The sequence below is a fragment of the Trichosurus vulpecula genome, chromosome 8, assembly GCF_011100635.1.
Source record: "Trichosurus vulpecula isolate mTriVul1 chromosome 8, mTriVul1.pri, whole genome shotgun sequence".
NCBI classification, from domain to species: domain Eukaryota; kingdom Metazoa; phylum Chordata; class Mammalia; order Diprotodontia; family Phalangeridae; genus Trichosurus; species Trichosurus vulpecula.
The window spans coordinates 183964293-183990318 of NC_050580.1; the positions used below are offsets into that span (position 1 = coordinate 183964293).

At 38.3% G+C, this 26026-nt stretch overlaps 1 protein-coding gene and 1 pseudogene across 1 annotated transcript; both read right to left on the reverse strand.

Moving 5' to 3' along the window:
- Nucleotides 1-755: 755 nt before the first annotated feature.
- LOC118828954 (olfactory receptor 4F3/4F16/4F29-like) lies at nucleotides 756-1712 on the reverse strand. The gene has a single exon (XM_036735867.1). The coding sequence runs from the start codon at nucleotides 1692-1694 to the stop codon at nucleotides 756-758; it is 939 nt and encodes a 312-aa protein (XP_036591762.1). The 5' UTR covers nucleotides 1695-1712.
- Nucleotides 1713-9362: 7650 nt separating this feature from the next.
- LOC118829780 lies at nucleotides 9363-10287 on the reverse strand (annotated as a pseudogene).
- Between the last annotated feature and the right edge of the window lie 15739 nt (nucleotides 10288-26026).

Sequence of the window (26026 nt, forward strand, 5' to 3'; positions counted from 1 at the left end):
AATCAAGAAGGCCTTACAGAGTGATTCATTAGGCACACATTAAATACATTTATTAAGCAAACGAAACAATTTCTTTAGTACTTTTTCAGGGATTTCAAGGACAAGTTCTTTTTAAAAAATCACATACATAATATTCATGGTAGTAATACTGTATTCAAAAAGAGATTGACAAGTTTCCACAAAGGAACCAAAATAGAGAAGAAGTTGTGTTTTTTTAATTGCACGAATGATTTTTTCATACAATTAATGCACCTAGAATCCACAAGAAAGGAATATGCCATGGAATAGGTGATGAGCTAACAAAAACCTGTAGCTATTTCCTCATTTTTAAATTGTCAACAAATACCATTTGTAGAAATTCTCTTCATGCTAGAGTTTTCTGGCATGGAAATCTTCTCAATTTAGTCTTGCCTTTATGTCTCTGTTTCAGTAGCTTTCATTACCTTCCTTCCATCTCATAATTATACTACATCCTCCCTCAAGTTTCTGCCCTTGGATTTCCTTTCTGCTCCATCTATACTCTCCCATGATGATCTCATGCATATTTATTGTTAGAGTTATGTTTTTATGTAGGCAATATTCAAAGTTCTCTCCCATCTCTAGACTCCTGTTTTCAAATCTATACTTGAAATTCTCATTTTCTTACCCCTAGGAATTCAAATTAACGTGCTGAAAACGAAACTCATCCTTTCCCCTTACAACTTCTCTTTCCAGACATTCTTATTATGGAAGTCCTTGTCTTCTCATCAAGTCATTTAAGAGATTTTCCTGAAACTGACAAGCTGGCTACATGCTCTTCTCATTGCCAACTTCATCTCATTGTTCCTTATTGTGTAGATGACCGGATTCAGAAAGGGCATCAGAACTGCATCAAAGATAGCAAGAAATTTGTCCAGATGTGATGTGTTAAATGGCCACGCATAGAAATAGATAATTGGGCCAAAAAACAAAATCACCACCATGATATGAGATGAAAGAGTGGAGAGAGCCTTAGAAGAACCACTTGATGAATGTTTTTGAACAGTGACTAGGATGAAAATGTAGGATATTATCAAAATGAGAAAGACACCGGATGACATGAAGCCAGTGTTGGCAGTGAGCATGAACTGAAGTCTGTATGTGTCTGTGCAGGCAAGTTTGATGAACCGAGGGAAATCACAATAAAAACTGTCCAATTCATTGGGACCACAGAAGGGAAGATTAATTACAAAAGCCATTTGGATTACCGAATGGATGAGGCCAATGATCCAAGCAGCAACCAGAAGTAAAATGCACATTCTTGGGCACATAATAATCAAATAATGGAGAGGCCTACATATGGCTACATATCTATCAAAGGCCATGGCTACAAGCACCACCATCTCAGCAGTATAAATCAAGTGAATAAAGAACATTTGGGTGATGCACCCAGAAAATGAAATGACTTTGTGTTTTCTGAAAATGTCACATATCATCTTAGGGGAAGTGACAGAAGAAATGCCCAAGTCAATGAAGGAAAGGTTGGCCAGCAGGAAGTACATGGGAGAGTGTAAGTGAGGGTCAGAAGTCACTGTGAACAAAATGAGGGAATTTCCCAGAATGGTTGCCAAGTAGAAAACAGAGGAAAACACAAAGAGTAGAACCTGAATGTCCCAAGAATTGGTGAGTCCCAAGAACACAAACTCAGACACTGAAGTATGATTCACTCTGTCCATTGATTGATTCAGTGAGCAGGGCAACCTTTGAAATTGCCTGTGTGAAGAGAATAAAGAGAGAATTCAAATTACTGGAAATGATAATGATATTCCAGAATTCATGTCAATTTAATAAACACTAGTCAAGGGCCTGTCATGTGCAATGCTATGGAAATCCAGTCTCATCTCACCATTGCATAGCCAGAATAACTTCTTAATCTGTGATCACATAGAACTATAAAGTTATTGCCATATTCAGTTAAAGCACTGTCTTCTGGCACTTTTCTAGCTTTTTTCCTAGAGAGTACTGGGTAAAAGCAAAGGGATGAATGCTACACAGAAAAGAGTTAGAAGAGATAGGCAAGGCAATGCATCAGAACAGAATCTGAGAAGTAGAGTCATTCCTTTCACTCTACAATTCCTGCCTTTGGTTGGTAAGGATGTTCTTGGTGGAGAATGGCAGCATCTACTATTCTAGGGCTTGGAAAAACTGAAGTGATTGCACACTTTGCTGCTTCTTCCTGCCTGTGAGATTTTAGACAAATCACTTAAGCTCTATGACTCTCCCTTTTCTCATGTATAAATTGAGACTGCACTGCCTACTATATACTCCACAGGGTTTTTGTGAGAATCAACTGAGATAATGTATAGAAATGTGCGTAGTAACTAGAAAGGGTTCCATCAAACTATTACTATTTATACTATTTTTCTTTCATCTCATACAATTGCACTCACTGTTCATACAAAAACAAAAAGAACACCTAGTTAGGTCTAGGAATTGGATCCTATTCTAAGAGGTAGAAGGGGACTCAGGATATTATGTTGGACAAAAAATATGTCTATATTGGTGTGAATAATGAATCCCTTGAGGTAATAGCATTATTCCAATTCACTACATGTTTCCATTGAGCTGAAACAAATTAACATACTTTACATAATAATTCTTTATTCTCACTAGTCTTGACCTAGCAATTGGATGTAGACTTTATTAGACTTAGAGAAAGAGAGGCAGTAAAGGGGTCAGATATCTGATCAGATTACAGGAGTGTGCTTGCTAGCAATGGGGTCAGGAGTCTTTTGTTTTGCCCATACTTGCATCTGATCATGGTCCTGTGTGGTAGAACCAGGGTGAAGAGAAGCACTAGCACACCACAGCTTATGGAAGCAGTGGAGCAGAGACCCTAGTCACAGTTCAAGGGCAAAAAAAGAATGCTTGCGTTGACTCAAAGATGAGAAAAAAGGCCAGAAGAAAAGAAAACACATCTCTCCCTAGATCATACCACCTTAGAAGAACTAAAATCTTACAGACCACAAGAACTAGCTCTGAAAACTGCTGCACAAAAACCTTAAAGCTTGGGACAGTGCCCTTTCCTCTATGGAAGGAGAGCCCAACTTTTGCAAGTTAAAAGTCAAGAAATAGGCTGTATGTAGACCTAGCAAATGCCAAAGAAGAAGAAACAATGGAGAAAATAGAAAGACAAGAACTAAAGCACATATGGTGAGAATAAGGAAATGAAGAAAACTTCAAAAGTAAATTTTAAAGAGGCAAAATACAATAATAGTAGGGAGAAAAAAAAAGAATTAAGACACTGATGGGGAAAAAAAGATGGCAAAAGAGTCCAAAAAGCAGTGAAACTATAAATTTAGACTGCTAGTATCTTCAAGGCTTCCTAATCAATCCATAATCATTCATTAAGTCTTTACCATGGAATGTTCCTTCCTAATCACATAATTAGGAGACAACTCCCAGTGATAAATAGCTGCACTCAGTGCTGGCCTCTAGTCTAATCCTAGGCTATCCTTAAGGGAGAAGAGAGATTTTTGCAGATATCCCATTCCACCACACCAGGTACTGTGCACTCCTACCCCTAGTTAAAGCCTTGTTTTATTTTTAATTGACATCTCTGCAACAGTCTCCTTACTGGTCTCCCTGATTCCTTTCTATGACCCTTTCCATATAAACTATGTGGTAATGACATGCAATCATCCTAAGAATAAGCTCTAATCACATCACTCCCCTGTTGAAAAAACTCTAATAGTCTTCTACTCCAATACATATTGAATAAAATTCAAATGCCTTAAATGGGAGAAGGAGAATACAGGACCAAGAACATGACCTTCAAAGGTTCAATCTTTGAATCTTTGTATCCATATCATTATCACAGTGACTTGCACATTTTTGTGGTTTGCAGGGGGCAGGAGGAAAAGGATCTGTGATTTTATCCAGATTGGAAACTACTTGCAGTGATGTAGTTTGGATAATATGTACCAGAGGCAGAACTTAGCAATGTCTGGAACATAGTAAGTGTTTTGTAATGCTTGATGACTCTTGTTTTCTTGATTCAAACACAGATATTCATGAGTCCAAGTCCAGGTTTCTATCCACTTGATCACACTAGTCCTTAACTTACACATTACTGGCACTCAATGAATACTTGTAGGATGGAATTGAAATTTGCTTAGACCACACCTTTAGAAATGGAATAAGCAGCAGCCTGATCACATGCATGGAGAGGATGTTTTTCGTTTTGTTTTGTTGTTTATTATAGGGGAGATTTGTACACGGAGGAAAAGGAATCAGTGAAAAAGAGAAGAATTAAAGATCCCAAAAGAGAGCTAATTGATAAATCACTTGGAATCTGATGAAGGCAAAAGGAGATAATCTCAAAGACACAGAAAAGTATTAACTAGGGAAGATACTATCTCCATCACTCTTTCTCTGAAACAATGGGAAAATTGAAGAAAATGGGAGAAAAGAGATGAAATATTGAGGTAGTGAAAAAGTGTAGTGAGAGGTGAAAGGTGGAAGAGAAGGAGGCTCTTAGTAGATGATCTCAGTTTTTTTTTTTATTAAAGTAAGAGACAAGATCATCTACAGAGTATTAAGGAAAGTTAGATGGAAGCTTGAAGGATATGAAATGGCTTAGAATTACTACTACAGGTGAATAAATAAAATTTAAAAGACATGAGGACTAATTAATAGCAATGTGATTTCAGTCAAGTTTGAATAGGATAAATTTGCAATGAACCTGGTATTGCAGTTTGTGACTTTTCCCAGAAACATTAGACAGCAGGATTGGATGAAAAAAATCAGATAATAGGACATTGCTACTTTCATTGTAGACAGAGGAAAAGATCTGGAAATATTTAAACTCTAGTATTCAAAAGAGATTACCGTAGAAATGCTCACCCATTAAATCCAGACAGCACAAGGGAGCAAGTTAGGATGAACAAAGGGATGGATATTCTAAGAGAAGGGGGAAGGGCAAATACAAATTTGATCAATAAAAAAAAAATTCCATTAAATTTGGAGAGGGTTAAATTTTTTTTGTTTTTGTATTTTTATTTTTACTCATTTTTCTGATATGTCTATCAGGAGATAAAATCAAGTTCTATTTCCAGCTATGTATGGTGATGTCTCCATAACCTGGAATCCTTCACATGAAGCCTCCCTTCATGTGTTTGGCTTCTTCTCCTCCCTGTTGACTATCTTTCTAGAAGAAGGAAGTTCCAGACTCCTCCCTATCCTCACCTGTCCCTGTCATATGTAATGAGTGATGTTGTTCCCAGCATCGTCTATTTACCCTGTAACATGGAAGTCTGGCCAGTCTGATCTTCTGCTGGAAAAAATTTATCTCCTGGAGAATTTATTCCTATCTCTCTCACTTACCTCTTCTATCACAGTGCTTGATACAGTGGGCAAGCTGAAGGGATCCCAAAACTTAGCCTTCTAACCATTTGTAGTGACTAGAAGCAGTAAGATCATTATAAAATGCTGCTATATGCAGAAAAACAGCTCATTAGCAGCAAAGTGATGCTATAGAGAATGATTTTGCCAGCCTGAGATCATTTAACCAAAGGACTTGTCTCCTAGGATTTTGTTGCTTTTCCCATGATAATTAAGAGGAAATGTTAATAGCGGACGACTGAGAAGAGACTTAGGTGTTCCTTGTGAAAAAAGATCCTTTGATGCTTTTCTGAACCAATTTAATGAACTTTGAAGAAAGATATATCTGGGAAACATGAGAAACAAACACATTTTCATACTTTTAAATGAAATCATTTCCTCTACTGTACCAAATTTCATCTGGTTTCCTTCCACAAATCTGAGGGAAGTACTTCACAGATTAAATCCCCTTAATAAAAGGTTTTGTTCCATAAAACTTGGACTCAGTCAAATGACCACACTAAGGACCTAGAAGGTCACATGTGGCCTCAAGGTCACAGGTCTCCATCCATGTATCTAGCCTACTTCCTATACCAGTGACTCTAGGCAACTAAAAGAAGAAAAAATATATAGAAATTTCATATAAAAATTATCCTGCAGTGTAGGGTCTGCAGCTTGAACTATTCAAGTAGGTGATGGAGCCATGCTTTTACCACCATGGGGAACTCATGACTTACTAGATAAATCCTAGATGTGTTCTAGTGCCCAAGGGGGTAAAGTGACTAGCTCAAGGTCACACAACTAATGAGATTTTTGACCCAACATCTTGCTGACTCTGAGCTTATGGTCTACCCTCTCTACCATATTGTCTCTACATGTTTAAACCACAATTTCGGTAAAAGAAAACACATCCCAACAAAAAAGTTCCAGGCCACTAATTGCTATATCTATTACTTCTTCCCTTAAAGTATGTATTATGCAGAAGGGTATAGAAACTGAAGCTGGTCATGAAAAAATGAAGTTCTCCTTGGACATTTGAAAGTTTCCACAGAAGTCCAGTTCCTCCAAGAAGCAGCTCCCGAAGATGAAAAAGAAATAAAAAAAAGAGAAAAACCACAGGACTGCTCCATCTCCTGAAGGATTGGACAAGGAGTCAGGCTTGAAGCAATGGTCACTCCAGGCATTCAGGTACAAGGAAACTGGGACAAGATCAGCATGCCTGACTGATAGGAGACTTTAGAGAAACCCTAGAATACTGGGCTAAAGCCAGAGTAATCTTGGGTTGGGCTACTCCGAGATTTGAGGGCTACAGGCATAGATCCAGAAGTAGAGGACTGTGGAAGAAAACAAAGTTAGCATGGCCGGGGTGGAGAAGTGTGCCAGGAGACAGAAGGAAGCTGCGACTTGTGACAGTGGGCAGGACATGTACTAAACAAAGGAGTTGGGCTCCCAGTTTCAGGCCAGTACTGTGGTCCCAGGCCAGGTTACTGAAAGAAAGTAGGTCCTTCTTTCAATAAATAAATAGACAGATAGATGATATATACATGACACATACACACCTACATATATGTGTGTGTGTGTGTGTTTGTGTGTGTAACCCAGGTGACCCTTGAGGGATTTTGCCTGACAGTGCCTAGGTATGATTTGGGATTGGTGGACAGAATGAGTATTCCCTGTGGGCCTGTGTGAGGGGAAATCCATAATGAGAAAGAACAAACATTGAGAGGAGTGCATTTAGGGGAAAGTCAGTTCCTCATCATGTCCCTGATTTCCAAATTCTATCATCTCCCCACAGATCTTGGCCCAAAGAGAGTCTGGACTCCTGTGCATCCTCTTTCAAAGCAATAAATAAGAATTTATCTCTTCTCTATAGGTCTTATGCTAGCCCCAACCCTCACACAGTCAATTGTACAGCAAGTAATCATTCTCTCTACCAATTCTAAATCATACCTAAGCAAAAACGTGCCAAAAATGTCCTTGAGCAGGTTACATAAATCAGTTATAAACTGCATGGACCATCCTATCCAGACACTATAGTAAGCAATGACTAGACCACAATCCAGCCACCTCATCCAGGAATGAGGCAAAGCAGTGTCTTCCAGATTATAGTGTGTACAGACTCTGGTTTAGGTATAATACCAAACCTCTATGAGATTTTAGTAAGGCTTATAGCAAATATTTGTTCAGTGACTGAACTGATGAAATCTGATGACCACAAATGAATAAAGTAATAGAACATTTCAAAATTTAAGCAAAAGGACAGAATGACAGATTGTGGCAGATAAGAAACAAAAAGTAACGAGTAAAGAACAAGAGACTAGTAATCAACCCTACTTCTTGAGATCAAGCAGTTCCACACACCAAGCGTATGAGAAGGAATGTACAAGAGATTTTCTATAAAGGACATTTTTCAGCACAGAAAAATCTGTTGTGTCCCCTTCCCATCTCTGCCCTACACCCCACTGAAAAAAAAAGAAGAAAAGAAAAAAAAAGAAAATCCTTGTAACAAAAATATAGTCAAGCAAAATAAAGTCTCACATTGGCCAGGCATGTCTTATTCTAAGACAAACAACTTTGAAAAATTTAAGAACTCCATTCAATGGTTTGACCAGTCATGATTCCAGAGAACTAAAAGAATAGTACCCATTTAATATGTATATATATATATATATACATGTATATATATATTTCAATTTTTAGCTCATATTCATGCTGTCTGATTCCTCATCTTACTAGCACTCTTTCCACCTATTACTTTGTATATTTTGTACTTACTTATTTGTATATATGCACACCATCCTGAGTGGAACGTAAATTTCTAGATGGCTTGAACTTTTTTCTTTTCCATTTATATGCCTAGCTTATATTAGAGTGCCTATCATGTGAGAAACATGTAAAGTTAATTGACTTGAATTGAATTTTAGAAATGAATAAATAAATATTTGGTTTGGTGATGGAAAACCAATAGAATCCTTCATGAAAATATTTGAGTCTAGATTAAGAACTATATAAAAATTCAAGCTTTAGCTTGAAAAGTAGACATTGAAAATTCAAAGATTAACAAAAAGTCCAGGGACTAATTTTACAAAAGTTTAATGGAGGACCAGAACAAATGTGTGTAAAAGGTTAAAAGTAGCAGTCACAAGAGCAAAATGGCAAACAGGTTGACACAGTGCCATGTATGATATGACTTAAATATCTGGTTTCTTCACATGAAGAGAAACTTCTTTTTCAAAAACTTTAAAGAGAGTCTAATCTAGCAGAATCAAGAGGACCCTACAGTATGATATATTAGGTACACATTGAGTACTTGCATTAAGCATACAAAACAATTTCTTTTGTATTTTTTCAGTGACTTCAAAGACAAGTTCTTTACAAAGATTGTATACACAATATCCACAGTATTAATACTGTTTTTTCAGAAAGGGATTGACATGTTTCCACAAAGAAACCAAAATGGACAAGAAATTGTGTTTTTTGATTGCACAAATGATTTTTTTTTGCTACAGTTAATTCAACTAGAATCCAGAAAAAAAAAGATTCTTCCCTGGAGTTGGTGATGAGTTAACAAAAACCTGTAGCTATTTCCTCATTTTAAATTGTCAACAAATACTCTGTGTAGAAATTCTCTTCATGGTAGTGTTTTCTGGCATGGAAATATTCTCAATCTAGTCTTGCCTTTATGTTTCTGTTTATTTTACTAGTTTTCATTAGCTTTCTTCCATCTCGTAATTATACTAACTCCCCTTAAATTTCTGGCCTTGGAATTCCTTTCTGCTCCATCTGTGCTCTTCAATGATGACCTCATGCATATTTATTGTTAGAGTTATGTTTTAATATAGACAACATTCAAAGTTCTCTTCCACCTCTAGACTCCTGTTTCCAAATCTATACTTGAAACTCTCATTTTCATCCACATAGGAATTCAAATCAATGTGCTCAAAACAAAATTCATCCTTTCCATTCATGACTTCTCTTTCCAGACTTTTTGATTATGGAAGTTAGAAGTTCTTGTCTTCTCATCAAGTGATTGATGAAATTTTCCTGAACCTCACAAGCTGGCTACACACTCTTCTAATTGCCAACTTCATCTCCTTGTTTTTTATTGTGTAGATGAGTGGATTCAGAAAGGGAGTCAGAATTGCATCAAAAATAGCAAGAAATTTGTCCAGATGTGATGTGCTAAATGGCCATGCGTAAAAATAGATAATTGGGCCAAAAACCAAAATCACCACCATGATATGAGATGAAAGAGTGGAGAGAGCCTTAGAAGAACCACTTGATGAATGTTTTTGAACAGCAACTAGGATGAAAATATAGGATGTGATCAAAATGAGAAAGACACCTAAGGACATAAAGCCACTGTTAGCAGAGACCATGAACTGAAGTCTATATGTGTCTGTGCAGGCAAGTTTGATGAACCGAGGGAAATCACAATAAAAACTGTCCAATTCATTGGGACCACAGAAGGGCAGGTTAATTACAAAAGCCATTTGGACAACTGAGTGGATGAGGCCAAGGATCCAAGCAGCAGCCAAAAGCAAAAGGCACATTCTTGGGCACATAATAATCAAATAATGGAGAGGCTTACATATGGCTACATATCTATCAAAGGCCATGGCTACAAGCACCACCATCTCAGCACCAAAAATCAAGTGAATAAAGAACATCTGGGTGATGCACCCAGAAAATGAAATGACTTTGTGTTTTCTGAGTAGTGACTGAAGAAATCCCTAAGTCAATGAAGGAAAGGTTGGCCAGCAGGAAGTACATGGGAGAGTGTAAGTGAGGGTCAGAAGTCACTGTGAACACAAGGAGGGAATTTCCCAGCATGCTTGCCAAGTAGAAAATAGAGGAAAACACAAAGAGTAGAAGCTGATTGTCCCAAGAATTGGTGAGTCCCAAGAACACAAACTCAGACACTGAAGTTTGATTCACTCTGTCCATTGATTCTCAGCAGGGTAACCTCTGAAATTGCCTGTGTGAAGAGAATAAAGAGAGAATTCAAATTACTAGACATGATAATGACATCCCAGAATTCAAGGCCATTCAATAAACACTAGTCAAGGGCCTGCTATGTGCAATGCTATGGAAATCCAATCTCATCTCAACATTGTATAACCTAATCAACTCCTTTATCTGTGATTACATAGATCTACAAATTTATTGCCACATTCAGGTAAAACACTGTCTTCTGACAATTCTCTAGCTTTTTTCCTAGAGATGACTGGGTGAAAGCAAAGCATGACTGCTACACAGAAAAAAAAAGCTGGGAAAGATAGGCAAGGCAATGCACCAGAACAGACACTGAGAAGAAAGGAGTGGTGGAGTCATTCATATCACTCTACAGTTTCTGCCATTGGCTGGTGAGGATGTTCTTCTATTTCATCATAAACATGCCCTGATTCCCATTCTCCTTCTTTCTGTGTGGGGCCAGAGAATGGCAGCCTATACTGTTCTTGGGATTGGAAAACCTAAAGTGACTGCACACTTTGATGCTTCTTCCTGCCTGTGAGATTTTATCCAAGTCACTTAAACTCTCTGAGCCTCACTTTTCTCATGTCTAAATGAAGGATAATACATTCTGCACTGCCTACTGTAATTCACAGCATTTTTGTGAGGTAATGCATAGAAATGTGCATAGTAACTAGAAAGGGTTATATCAAACTATACCTATTTAAACTATTTTTTCCATCTTCCTGTACCATTGCATTCATTGTTCATACAAAAACAAAATGAAGGACACTTAATTAGGTCTAGCAATTGGAGCCTCTTGTAGGAGGTAGAACGGGACTCAGGATATGAGGTAGGACAAAAACTCTATCTATATTAGTGTGAATGATGAAACCCATGATGTGGAAGCATTATTCGAAATCACTATATGTTTCCATTGAGCTTTAACAAATTAACATACTTTACATAATAATTTCAAAAGGTGAGATTTTTGGATATAGAACTATTTATTCTCACTAATCAGGACTTAGCTGTTGGATATTAACTGTATTAGAATTGGAGAAAGACAGACAGTAAGGAGGTGAGACATCTGGTCAGGAAAACACAGGGTTTTCTTTGCTGGCACTGAGGGCAGGAGTCTGTTGTTTTGCCCATACTTGCATCTGATAACAGTCCTGAATGGTAAACCCAGGGTGAAGAGGAGCACTAGCATATCAGAGTGTGAGGCCACGATGTAGCAAGAACCCTAGTCACAGTTCCAGGGCAAAAACAGAGTGTTTGTGCTGACTTGCAAACCAGAACACAGAACAGGAGAAGAGTAAAATCATCTCTCCCTAGATCATACCATCTTAGAAGAACTGAAAGCTTTAAGACTTCCAGCACTAACTCTGAAAACAGCAATACAAAAGCCTAGAAGCTTGGGACAATGCCCCTTCCACCCTGGAAGCAGAACCCAACTTTAACAAAGAGTTAAAAGTCAAGAAATAAGCTGTATGCAGCCCTAGCAAGTGCCAAAGAAGAAGAAGTGATGCAGAAAACAAATAGAAAAAAAAAACTAAAGTAAATATGGTGAGAAAGAAATGAAGAAAACTTCAAAAGTAAATTTTCAAAAGGCAAAATATAACAGTAAGGAAGAAAAAAGAATTAAGAGAGTGATGGGGAATAAACATGGGAAAAGAGTCCAAAGAGCAGTGAAGTGATAAACTTAGACTGCTTGTGTCTTCTAGGATTCCAAATCACATAATTAGGAGACAACTCCCAGTGATAAGTAGCTACACTCAGTGCTTGTCTCTAATCTAATCCTAGGCTTAAGGAAGAAGAGAGATAGCAGGTATCTCATTCCCCCACATCAGATTCTGTGCACTCATATCCCTAGTTAAGGCCTTTTTTGTTTTTAATTGACCTTTCTGTAATACCCTCCTTACCAGTCTCCCTGATTACTTTCTATTTTAGGTTCCATTTAAACTATGCTCTAATGTCATACAATCTTCCTAAGAAGTAACTGTAATTACATCACTCCCGTGTTCAAAAATCTCCTATAGTCCTATACGCCAATAGCTATTGAATAAAATTTAAATGCCTTAAATGGAAGGAGAGGGCAGGACAAATAATGTGACTTTCAAAGGTTCAATTTTTTAATCTTTGTATCCATATCAATACCACAATGACTTCAGCATTTTTGTGGGTTGGAGGGGACAGGAGGAAAAGGACCTGTGACTTTATATAGATTGGAAACTACTTAAAATGACATAGTTTGGATAATAGGTATCAGAAGCATAAGTTAGCAGTGTCTGGAACATAGTAGGTGTTTTCTAATACTTGATGATTCTTGTTTAATTGACTGGAACACAGGTCTTTATGAGTCCAAGTCCATGTATCTGTCCACTTGATCACACTACTCCTTGACTCACACTTCATAGGGGTTCAATGAATACTTGCAGGATTGAATTGAAACTTGCTTAGACCACACTAATATAAAACAACTAAGCAGCAGCCTGATTGCATTCATGGACAGGATATTTTTCATTTTATTTTGTTTTTTAATATAGAGAAAGTTTGTACATTGAGGAAAAGGAATCAGTGAAAAAGAGAAGAATTAAAGATCCCAAAAGAAAGCTAATTGATAAATCACTTGGAACAACTGATGAAGACAAAAGGAGATAATCTCAAAGATGCAGATAGAGCAGTTAACTAGGGAAGATGCTATCTCCATTGCTCTTTCTTAGAAACATTAGGAAAATTAAAGAAAATGGGAATAAAGATGGTTAAATACTGAAATGGTGAAAAGGTGTGGTGAAAGAGATGCAACGTGGAAGAGAAGGAGCCTCTTAGTAGATGGTCTCAGTTTTTTTTTATTAAAGTAAGAGTGTTAAGGAAAATTAGATGGAAGCTTGAAGAATATGGAAAAGGCTTAGAATTACTACTATAGGTTAATAAATAAGGTTTATAAGAGATAAAGTTTAATTAATAGCAATAGGATTTCAGTTAAGTTTGAATAGGATAAATTTGCATTGAACCTGGAAGTGAAGTTTGTGACTTTCACCAGAAACATTAGACAGCAGGATTGCATGAAAAAAAACAGATAATAGGACCCTTTCATTGCAGAGATGGGAAAAGATCTGGAAATCCTTAGACTCTAACATTCCAAAGAGATTACCATATATATGTTCACCCATGAAATCCAGACAGCATAATGGAGCAAGTTAAGATGAACAAAGGGTATAGATATTCTAGAGAAGGGTAGATGCACATTTTCATCAAGAAAAACAAAATTCAATAAGTTTTGAAGGGATGGTCAATTTTTTTTATTTTTACACCTACTCATTTCTTTCATTTGTCTACTTGCAGATAAAATCAAGTTTTGCTTCAACATTTGTATGGTGACATCTCTATAACCTGGAACCCTTCACATGAACCCTCCCTTCAACCCTTTAATAAAAGGATTTGTTCTGTAGAACTTGGACTCAGTCAAAAGGCCACACCCAAGGACCTAGAAGGCCATGTGTGGCCACAGAGCCACAGCTCCCCACCCATGTATCTGGCCTGCTTCCTATACCAGTAACTCTAGGCAAGTAAAGGAAAAAAATTACATAGAAATTTCATATAAAAATTATCTTGCGGTGTAAGGTCTACAGCTTGAACTATTCAGATGGGTAAAGGATCCATGCTTTTACCCTCATAGGGAATTCATGACCTACTGGATAAATTCTAGTTAGCTCTCTAATGCCTAAGGGATAAAGTGACTAGGTCAGGGTCACACAGCTAATGAGATTTTTGACCCAACATCTTCCTGACTCTGAGCTCATGGTCTACCCTCTATACCACATTGTCTCTACTTGTTTAAACCACAATTTCACTAAAAGAAATCATCCCAACAAGAAAGTTCTAGACCACAAATTGCTATACCTATTACTTCTTCCTTTAAAGTATGTATAATGCAGAAGGGAATAGAAACTGAAGCTGGTCATTTAAAAATGAAGTCCTCATTGGACATTTGAAAGTTTCCACAGAGGTCCACCTCCTCCAAGAAGCAGCTACTGAAGATGAAAAAGAAATAACAAAACTAAAGAGAAAAACCACTGGACTGCTTCATTTCCTGAAGGATTGGACAAGGAGTCAGGCTTGAAGCAATGGCCACTTCATGCTTACAGATACAAGGAAACTGGGACAAGATCAGCATGGCTGACTGATAGGAGACTTTAGAGAAACCCTAGAATACTGGGCTAAAGCCAGAATAATCTTGGGCTGGTCTACTCCCAGATTTGAGCAGTAAAGGCATAGATCCACAGGTAGAGGACTATGGAAGAAAACAGAGTCAGGGTGAAGAAGTGTGCCAGGAGACAGAAAGAAGCTGGAAGTTGTAGCAGAAGGTAGGTACTAAACTATTTTGTCCAGCTGCCAATTTCAGGCCTGGACTGTTGGCTCAGGCCAGGTTTATGAAAGAAAGCAAAGCTTTCTTTCTATAGATAGACAGACAGATACGTAGGTGATATATACACAATACATACATGACTATATACATACGTGTCTGTATAATTGTGCACACAACTTGAGTGGCCCAATTGGCTTTTTGACTGACACTGCCTAGGCATGATTTGGGATTGGGCCTGTGTGAAGGAAATCCATAAGGAGAGAGAATAAACTTTGGAGGAGCACATGTAGGGAAAAGTCAGTTCCTCATCATGTCCCTGATTTCCAAATTCTATTATCGCTCTAGAGATCTTGCCCTAAAGAGAGTCTTGATCCCTGTGTCTCTTCTTTCATATCAATAAATAAGAATTTATCTCCTTTCTAAAGGTCTTATGCTAGCCCCAACCCAAATAAAGTCAGTTATACAGCAAGTAATCATTCTCTCTACCAATTCTAAATCATACCTAAGCAAAAACATGCCCAAAATGTCCTTGAGCAGATGACATAAATCATTTATAAACTTCCAGGGACAGTCCTATCCAGACACTATCATAAGCAATGACAAGACCAAAACCCAACCACTTCATACAGGAATGAGGCAAAGCAGTGTCTTCTGGATTATACTGTGTATAGGACCTGGCTTAGGTATAATTCCTATCCTACTCTGAGATTTTAACAGGGTTTATAGCAATACACCAGGGAGCAAACCTGGACCCTGGAACAAAGTCTTAAGGCAAGAATATTAGCAAATAGAAAACTCTTAACTTAAAAAAATAAATATTATGCAAAGTCAGCTACCTGTGCAGAGTCAGTCTCAGTGATTTCATTTTAAACCTTGTTTAGCCTTTTGGTTCATGCACAGCCAGCCTGCAGGACATGGGAGTCTGCATCCATATTCATCCCATCTCCCCATGATACTGTAATGAAGTGGCACTAATCCCATCTCCTCATTGATGGCATTTACCAAACAACATACTTTTGCCTTTTTATGAAAATTGTTTATTCCTGTCCATAAAAAGCAGCAGAGCCACCTACTGTACCTATTTATGTGCTAATATACTCCTTTGTTTTATTTCCCCAAATTTGTTGAATTGACCAGGGTGAGGCTGAACCAGGATTTTCTCTTTAAGATATATTGGCAATGTAAAGTACCAGAAGAAAGAATTTCTCCAAAATAATTACAAATAAAATCTTAACCACCTTGAACCTCATGACAAGCCATTTCAACAATATTCTGCCTGGAAGCCTTAAAATCACTCCTCACTGTGACCTACTTCACATTTCCACTTTGCTCTTCTCAACCCTAGAAATCTATGTTCTCAGCTTCTTCACCCATCTCCCAATGAAATCTTCCTCCCCCTGCCAGAATTTGATCTTTATTGTACCCTTCCAGTTTCTGAAATTTCTTGTTATTTGTCCCCAGGATCAAAGCAGTAGCAGAGTTCTATAGATTTTAACTTTGTAATATTTCTTATATCCTCACCCTCCTTTTTAGTCCCACCAGCAAACTAATTAAAAATTTTATTTGGACTGGTACAATAACTCCTAATTGCTATTTCTATGTCCAGTTTGTATCCATATAACCCATCCTGCTATCCAATTAATCTTCCTGAAACACAACTTTGATGTCATCTTTCTCATCAATAAACTTCAATGGCTCCCTATTGTTGACCAAGTGAAGTCCAAATACCTTCGCATGACAATCAAAACCACTACAATTTCACTACACCTTACCTTTGCAGTTTTATCTCTTACCATCTTGCTTCCCCCACCCAGCACACACCACAAAAAGGAGTATTTATTTCCATTTCCAAAAACTTGCTTCATATTTTTCCACCCTTTCGCTTCTTCTCATACCACTTGTCATAACTACAATGTTTTGCCTTACACCTTAGCTCTATTCCTACATAGTCTTTCCATCTGTGCTTCAGTTGTCATTTCAGGTACCACGTCTTCCATGAAGCTTTCTCTGACCATTCCAACTCATAATGACCTCTCCATTCTCTGAACTACTAACATTCATTGACCAAGCTACTGCTACTAGGCATGTACTCTAGCATCTGTTCCTCTCTTTTGACATTTAATCATATGCCGCATTTTGTTAGCTCTTGCATTTTTATCACAAATTGTCATTTAACAGCTCTAGTGTCATTTGACTTTTTGTGGTTGCATGATTTCTTTCTACAATTAGATTATAAAGTTCCTAAGGGCCTAATAAAATAGCATCCTTCTCTGTATTTACCACAAATACTTTTTTGAAAATGAATTTATTTAATATGTTTAGTTTTCAGCATTGATTTTTACAAGAGTTTGAATTATGAATTCTCTGTGAATTTCTACCATTCTGCCCACTCCAAGATGCCATATATTCTGGTTGCCCCATTCCCCAGTCAGCCCTCCCTTCTGTCACCCCACTCCACTCCCATCCCCTTTTCCCTTCCTTTCTTGTAGGGCAAGGTAAATTTCCACACCCCATTGCCTGTGTATCTTATTTCCTAGTTGCATGGAATTTTTTTTTGTTTTTGAACATCTGTTTTTAAAATTTTGAGTTTCAAATTCTCTCCCCTTTTCCCTCCCCACCCACCCTCCCTAAAAAGGAAAGCAATTCAACATAGACCACATGTGTAATATTATGTAAATCCCTTCCACAATACTCATGTTGTGAAAGACTAACTATATTTTGCTCCTTCTTAACCTATCCCCCTTTATCCAACTTTCTCCCTTGATCCTGTCCCTTTTCAAAAGTGTTTGTTTTTGCTTACCTCCTCCCCCATTTGCCCTCCCTTCTATCATCCCCTCTTTTTTATTTTCTTCCTTCTTCTTTCCTGTGGGGTAAGATACCCAATTGAGTGTGTATGCTATTCCCTCCTCAGGTCAAATCCAATGACAGAAAGATTCACTCATTCCACCTCACCTGTCCCCTCTTCCTTTCCTACAGAACTTCTTTTTCTTGCCACTTTTATGTGAGATAATTTACCCCATTATGTCTCTCCCTTTCTCCCTCTCTCAATATATTCCTCTCTCATTGCTTAATTTGATTTCTTTTAGATATCATCCCTTCATATTCAACTCACGCTGTGCCCTCTGTCCCTCTGTCTACATATATATGCATATATATATATATATATATATACACAGACACAAATATATGTGCATACACACACACGTATATATGCATATATATGTGTGTGTGTGTGTGTTTGTGTGTGTGTGTGTATATATATATATATATATATATATATATATATATATATATATATATATGCATATTCCCTTCAGCTACCCTAATACTGAGGTCTCATGAATTATACACACTTTCCATGTAAGAATGTAAACAAAGCAGTTCAAATTTAGTAAGTCCCTTATGATTTCTCTTTCTTGTTTACCTTTTCATGCTTCTCTTGATTCTTGTGTTTGAAAGTCAAATTTCTATTCAGCTCTGGTCTTTTCACTGAGAAAGCTAGAAAGTCCTCTATTTTATTGAAAATCCATATTTTGCCTTGGAGCATGATACTCACTTTTGCTGAGTGGGTGATTTTTGGTTTTAATCCTAGCTCCATTGACCTCCATAATATCATATTCCAAGCCCTTTGATCTCCTAAAGTAGAAGCTGCTAGACCTTGGGTTATTCAGATTGTGTTTCAACAATACTTGAATTGTTTCTTTCTGGGTGCTGGCAGTATTTTCTCCTTGATCTGGGAGCTCTGGAATTTGGTGACAACATTCCTAGGAGTTTTCTTTTTGGGATCCTTTTCAGGAGGCAATTGGAGGATTCTTTCAATTTCTATTTTACCCTCTGGCTCTAGAATATCAGGGCAGTTCTCCTTGATAATTTCTTGAAAGATGATATCTAGGCTCTCTTTTTTTATCATGGATTTCAGGTAGCCCAATAATTTTTAAATTGTCTCTCCTCGATCTATTTTCCAGGTCAGTGGTTTTTCCAATGAGATATTTCACATTGTCTTTCACTTTTTCATTCCTTTGGTTCTGTTTTATAATATCTTGATTTATTATAAAGTCACTAGCTTCCACTTGCTCCAATCTAATTTTTAAGGTAGTGTTTTCTTCAGGGGTCTTTTGGACCTCCTTTTCCATTTGGCTAATTCTGCCTTTCAAAGCATTCTTCTCCTCATTGGCTTTTTGGAGCTCTTTTGCCATTGAAGTTAGTCTATTTTTTAAAGTGTTGTTTTCTTCAGTATTTTTTTTTCCGTATTTTTTGGGTCTCCTTTAGCAAGTCATTGAATTTTTTCTCATGGCTTTCTCACATCATTCTCATTTCTCTCCCCAATTTTTCCTCTACTTCTCTAACTTTCTTTTCCAAATCCTCTTTGAGCTCTTCCATGGCCTGAAACCAGTTCATGTTTTTCTTGGAGGCTTTTGATGTAGTGTCTTTGACTTTGTTGACTTCTTCTGGCTGTATGTTTTGGTCTTCTTTGTCACCAAAGAAAGATTCCAAAGTCTGAGACTGAATCTGAGTCTGTTTTCACTGCCTGGCCATGTTCCCAGCTAACTCACTTGACCCTTGAGTTTTTTGTCAGGGTATGACTGCTTGTAGAGCAAAGAGTACTTTGTTCCAAGCTTGACGGGATGCACTGTTGTTTTCAGAGCTATTTCTATACAGCAAGCTCTGCCACGCCAGCGCTCCTCCTCACCCAAGACTTGACAACCTGGACCTGACTCAGGTCTTAATCAGTCTCTGCACAAACCACTTAGATATGCCACTTAATTCCTCCCACCAGGTGGGCCTGGGACTGGAAGCAACTGCAGCTGTAGTTTTGTAGCTGCACCACCCTGCTTCCCCCTGGGGTGGTGGCCGAACCTGGAGCCCCTTTCACTCTGTCCCCAGCACCCTCCACTCACATTTCTAATTAATTGCCCTTATAGTATGTGTGTGAGAGTGTACATACACATATATTAAAAAGTAAGTGTAAAATGGAAATTCAGTTTCATGTACATCTTGAGTTTTGTGTATACATAAATTCAATTTTTTGAATTTAATTCTAGATAAAAATATTATTTTAACATAAAATATATTTTAAACCTATGTATTTAAGTAATATATTAAAATTGTATTTAAATAAAATTAAAATTTAAAGACGTCTTAAAGAGAGGTAGCTCTCATTTACACCAACTAAGGGAAATTGGTGATATCAAGCATTCTTGCCCTTCAGACAATCACACCATAACAGAATCTCAGAGTTACGAAGGGCCTTACAGGCTACCTATTCCAAACTGTCTTTCACTCAGGAGTCCCACAATTTTCTCTCAAGTAGTCTTTGTATGACTTCTTGACAACTCCCAATGGAAGTGAACTGATAATCTTCTGGGAAACCCTATTTCACTTTTGTATGGCTAAAATTGTAAATATTTCTTCCCTCATATCACAATATTCCTCACATTTCATAGTCTCCAGTTTCCTATCAGTGCTCTATAGACTGTGAATATCCTTTTAAAACTGAACTGAGTGGGGGCAGAGCCAAGATGGCTGCTAGAAAGCAGGGAACAGCGTGAGTTCCCTGCCAAGTCCCTCCAAAAACCTATAAAAAATGGCTCTGAAGCAGTTCTAGAACTGCAGAACCCGCAAAACAGCAGAGGGAAGCAGGGCTCCAGCCCAGGAGAACCTGGATGGTCTCTGGGTGAGGTCTATCCCACATGGAGCTGGGAGCTGGGAGCTGGGAGCGGAGTGGAGCAGAGCCCAGTGTGAGTAGCGTGGACCAACCAGACCAGGAGCCGGGCAGAACGTGCCTCGCCACCCTGAATCAGTGAGCTGCGACAGTTACCAGACTTCTCAACCCACAAACACCAAAGACAGTCGAGAAGGTTAGTGGGAAAAGCTGCAGGAGTGGAAGGAGTTTGCGGTTCGGCTACCAGCCCCAGGGGCAGCGGAGGTGGGGCAGCTACAGCTGTTGTTGCTTATGGCCCCAGGCCCACCTGGTAGGAGGAATTAAGTGGCTGATCAGAGCAGGACTGCACAGCCTGCTGAAGATTTAAGCCCAGTCTGGGTTGGGGGTTCATGGGGAAGGAGTAGTGCTGGTGTAACACAGCTGGCGCCTCCCCCCAAACGTGGAACATAGAACTCTTTAGTCTACAAGCAGTCATACCCCGCTGAAAAACTCAAGGGACAAGTTGGTTCATTGGGAATATGGCCAGGCAGTGAAAACGCACCCAGATTCAGTCTCAGACTTTGCATTCTTACTTTGGTGACAAAGAAAACCAAAACATACAGACAGAAGAAGTTAACAAAGTCAAAGAGCCTACAACAGAAACCTCCAAGAAAAACATGAACTGGTCCCAGGCCATGGAAGAGCTCAAAAAGGATTTGGAAAAGCAAGTTAGAGAAGTAGAGGAAAAATTGGGAAGAGAAATGAGAAGAATGCAAGAAAACCATGAAAAACAAGTCAATGACTTGCTAAAGGAGACCCAAACAAATACTGAAAAATACACTGAAGAAAAAAACACCTTAAAAAATAGACTAACTCAAATGTCAAAAGAGCTCCAAAAAGCCAATGAGAAGAATGCCTTGAAAGGCAGAATTAACCAAATGGAAAAGGAGATCCAAAGGACCACTGAAGAAAATACTACTTTAAAAATTAGATTGGAGCAAGTGGAAGCTAGTGACTTTATGAGAAATCGAGATATTATAAAACAGAATCAAAGGAATGAAAAAATGGAAGACAATGAGAAATATCTCCTTGGAAAAACCACTGACCTGGAAAATAGATCCAGGAGAGATAACTTAAAAATTATTGGACTACCTGAAAGCCATGATCAAAAAAAGAGCCTAGATATCATCTTTCAAGAAATTATCAAGGAGAACTGCCCTGATATTCTAGAGCCACAGGGCAAAATAGAAATTGAAGGAATCCATCGATTGCCTCCTCAAATAGATCCCAAAAAGAAATCTCCTAGGAATATTGTTGCCAAATTCCAGAGCTCCCAGATCAAGGAGAAAATACTGCAAGCAGCCAGAAAGAAACAATTTGAGTATTGTGGAAACCCAATCAGAATAATACAAGATCTGGCAGCTTCTACATTAAGAGATCGAAGGGCTTGGAATACGATATTCCGGAGGTCAATGGAGCTAGGATTAAAACCAAGAATCACCTACCCAGCAAAACTGAGTATCATGCTCCAAGGCAAACCATGGATTTTCAATAAAATAGAGGACTTTCAAGTTTTCTCAGTGAAAAGACCAGAGCTGAATAGAAAATTTGACTTTCAAGCACAAGAATCAAGAGAAGCATGAAAAGGTAAACAAGAAAGAGAAATCATAAGGGACTTACTAAAGTTGAACTGTTTTGTTTGCATTCCTACATGGAAAGATGACATGTATGATTCATGAGACCTCAGTATTAGGGTAGCTGAAGGGAATATGCATATATATATGTTTATCTATATATATAAGTGAATGTATATGTATGTATATATATCTATGTGTGTGTATATATAAATATATATATATATATGTATATATATATATATATATGAGAGAGAGCAGACACAGGGGGAGTTGAAGATGAAGGGAAGATATCTAAAAGAAATAAAATCAAATTAAGGAATGAGAGAGCAACATACTGAGAGAGGGAGATAGGGAGAGATAGAATGGGGTGGATTATCTAGCATAAAGGTGGCAAGAGGAAGCAGTTCTGTGGGAGGAGGGGAGAGGGCAGGTGAGGGGGGAATGAGTGAACCTTGCTCTCATCAGATTTGGCCTGAGGAGGGAATACCATACATACCCAATTGGGTATCCTACTCCACAGGAAGGAAAAGGGAAGAAGATAAAAAAGGGGGGGGATGATGGAGGGGAGGGCAGATGGGGGTGGACGTAATCAAAAAACAAACACTTTGGAAAGGGGACAGGGTCAAGGGAGAAAATTCAATAAAGTGGGATGGGTTGGGAAGGAGCAAAATATAGTTAGTCTTTCACAACATGAGTATTGTGGAAGGGTTATACATAATGATGCACATGTGGCCTCTGTTGAATTGCTTAACTTCTTAGGGAGGGTGGGTGAGAAGGTAAGAGGGGAGAGAATTTGGAACTCAAAGTTTTAAAAAAACAGATGTTCAAAAACAAAAAAAAAAGTTTTTGCATGCAACTAGAAAATAAGATACACAGGCAATGGGGCGTAGAAATTTATCTTGCCCTACAAGAAAGGAAGGGAAAAGGGGATGGGAGGTGAGTAGGGTGATAGAGGGGAGGGCTTACTGGGGAACAGGGCAACCAGAATATATGCCATCTTGGAGTGGGGGGGAGGGTAGAAATGGGGAGAAAATTTGTAATTCAAACTATTGTGAAAATCAATGCTGAAAACTAAATATGTTAAATAAATAAATTTAAATTAAAAAAAGGACAAAAAGTCTATATTATTGTGAATAATGAAGCCCATGATGTTACAGCATTATTCCAATTCAATGTATGTTTCCATTGAGTTGGAACAAATTAACATAATTTACAAGGTTATTTCAAAGGGTGATATTTGGATATAGAAATCTTTATTCTCACTCATCTGAACCTACCTGTTGGGTGTAGACTTTAATAGATTTAGAGAAAGAGAGAGAGTAAAGGGGTCAGATAACTGATCAGAAGGAGATTACAGGGGTGTCTTTGCTGGCACTGATCGCAGGAGTCTGTTGTTTTCCCCATACTTGCATCTGAGTCACAGTTCTGAGTGGTAGACCCAAGGCAAAGAGGAGCACTAGCCCACCAAAGCTTATGGCAGCAGTGGAGGAGGGACCCTAGCCACAGTTCAAGGGCAAAAAAAGAGTGCTTGTGTTGACTCAAAGACCAGAACGCAGGCCAGGAGAATAGCAAACACATCTCTCCTTAGATCATATCACCTTAGAAGAACTGAATGTTTACAGACCCTCAAAACTAGCTCTGAAAACAGCTGCACAAAACCCTTGAAGCATGGGACAGTGCCCCTTCCACTTTGGAAGTAGAGCTCAACTGTAGCAAAGAGTTAAAAGTCAAGAAATAGGCTGTATGCAGCCCTAGCAAGTGCCAAGGAAGAAGAAATGATGGAGAAAAGAGAAAGAAAAGAACTGAAGTAAATATGGTGAGAATAAGATAATGAAGAAAACTTCTGAAGTAAATTTTAAAGAGGCAAAATATAATAATAGTAATGAGAAAAAAAAGAACTAAGACACTGATGGGGAAAACAGGCAAAAGAGTCCAAAGAAGTGAAGCTTTAAACTTAGACTGCTAGTATCTTCAAGGCTTCCTAATCAATCCATAAACATTAATTTAGACTTTACCATGGAATATTGCTTCCTAATCACATAATTAGGAGACAACTCCCAGTGATAAATAGCTGCACTCAGTGCTGGTCTCTAATCTAATCCTAGGCTATCCTTAAGAGAGAAGACAGATTGCAGATACCCCATTCCTCCACACCAGATTCTGTGCACTCCTACCCCTTGTGTTGGGGGCGGGAACGGGAGATGTTGGGGGCGGGAACGGGAGATGTTGGGGGCGGGAACACTTAGAGCTAGCTTGCTGCCATATTAGGAGATAAAGTAGGACTCAGCCTGTGATTGGACAATAGAGCTCGCATAGGGAGGGGTAAAGCTATAAGAGCACTAGCTTCGGGGAAGTGCGGCGTTCCGGGATGTAGTCGCGACGGAATAAAGAGCTCCCTGATTACCTCAGGTGTTCTGTCTGGTTCATCCTCCGCGAGGGTCGCGGAGGCCGGTGGCGCCCCGAAGACTCATCATGCTGCGACTTGGTGAGTGAGAGGATGGGCTAGCAGTGGGGGGACAGTAGCGCGAGTGCTGTAGATAGAGCACTCCGCACCCTTGTTAAAGCCTTTTTTTATTTTTAATTGACACTTCTGCAATAGTCTCCTTACTGGATTCCCTGATTCCTTTCTATGCTACTTTCCATCTAAACTATGCACAAATGGCATGCAATCTTCCTAAGGAGAAGCTCTAATCACATCACTCACCTGTTCAAAAAACTCCAATAGTCTTCTACTCCACTGCCTATTGAATAAAATTCAAATGCTTCAAATCAGAGGAGAAGGAGACTACAGGACCAAGAACACGACCTTCTGAATCTTTGTATCCATATAATTATCATAGTGACTTGATCATTTTTGTGGGTTGGAGGGGGCAGGAGGAAAAGGACCTGTGATTTTATCCAGATTGGAAACTGCTTGCAATGATATAGTTTGGCTAATATGTACCAGAGGCAGAACTTAGATGTGTCTGGAACATAGTAGGTGTTTTATAATGCTTCATGACTCTTGTTTACTTGACTCAAACACATATCTTCATGAATCCAAGTCCAGGTTCCTGTCCACTTGGTCACACTACTCCTTGACTTACACATTACAGGTGCTCAATGAATACTTACAGGATTGAATTGAAGTTTGCTTAGACCACACTTCCAGAAATGGAATAAGCAGCAGCCTGATCGAATGGATCCAGGGGAATTATTTTGGTTTTTTTGTTTATTATAAGGGAGATTTGTACACGGAGGAAAAGGAATCTGTGAAAAAGAGAAGTATTAAAGATCCCAAAAGAGAGGTAATTGAAAAATCACTTGGAAAAACTGATGAAGGCAAAAGGAGATAATCTAAAAGACACAGATAGGAAGAAACAGGGAAGATATTATCCCTGTGACTCTTTCTCTGAAACAATAGGAAAATTGAAGAGAATGAGGGAAGAGATTATGAAATAATGAGCTGGTGAAAAGGTGTGGTGAGAGGTGCAAGGTGGAAGAGAAGGAGACTCTTAGTAGATGGTCTCTTTTTTATTAAAGTAGGAAACAAGATCATATGAGGAGCATTAAGGAAAGTTAGATGAGAGCTTGAAGAATATGTTAAAGGCTTAGAATTACTACGGCAGGTAAATAAATAAGGTTTATGAGAGATGAAGATTAATTAATAGCAAAAGAATTTCAGTTAAGTTTGAACAGGATAAATTTGCAATGAACCTGGCATTGGGGTTTTGTGATTTTCCCCAGAAACATTAGACAGCATGATCAGAGCTAAAAAAATTAGATAGTAGGACATTGTCACTTCCATTGCAGATGGAGAAAAAAGATCTGGAAGTCATTAGACTCTAGTATTCAAAAGAGATTACCATAGAAATCCTCACCTGTGAAATCCAGACAGCATAAGGGAACAAGTCATGATGAACAAAGGAGATACATATTCTAAGAGAAGGAGGTAGGGTAGATAGACATTTTCATCAAGGAAAAGAAAATTCCATAAGTTTTGAGGAGATGGCTAATTTTTTATCTTTACTCATTTCTCTGATACGTCTATCAGGAGATGTAATCAAGTTCTGTTTTCAGGTATGTATGCCCATAGCACCGTAA

Bases quoted from the DNA above. Each gene is read 5' to 3' on its own strand.
- LOC118828954 (XM_036735867.1), bottom strand. From the start codon at position 1,694: ATGGACAGAGTGAATCATACTTCAGTGTCTGAGTTTGTGTTCTTGGGA.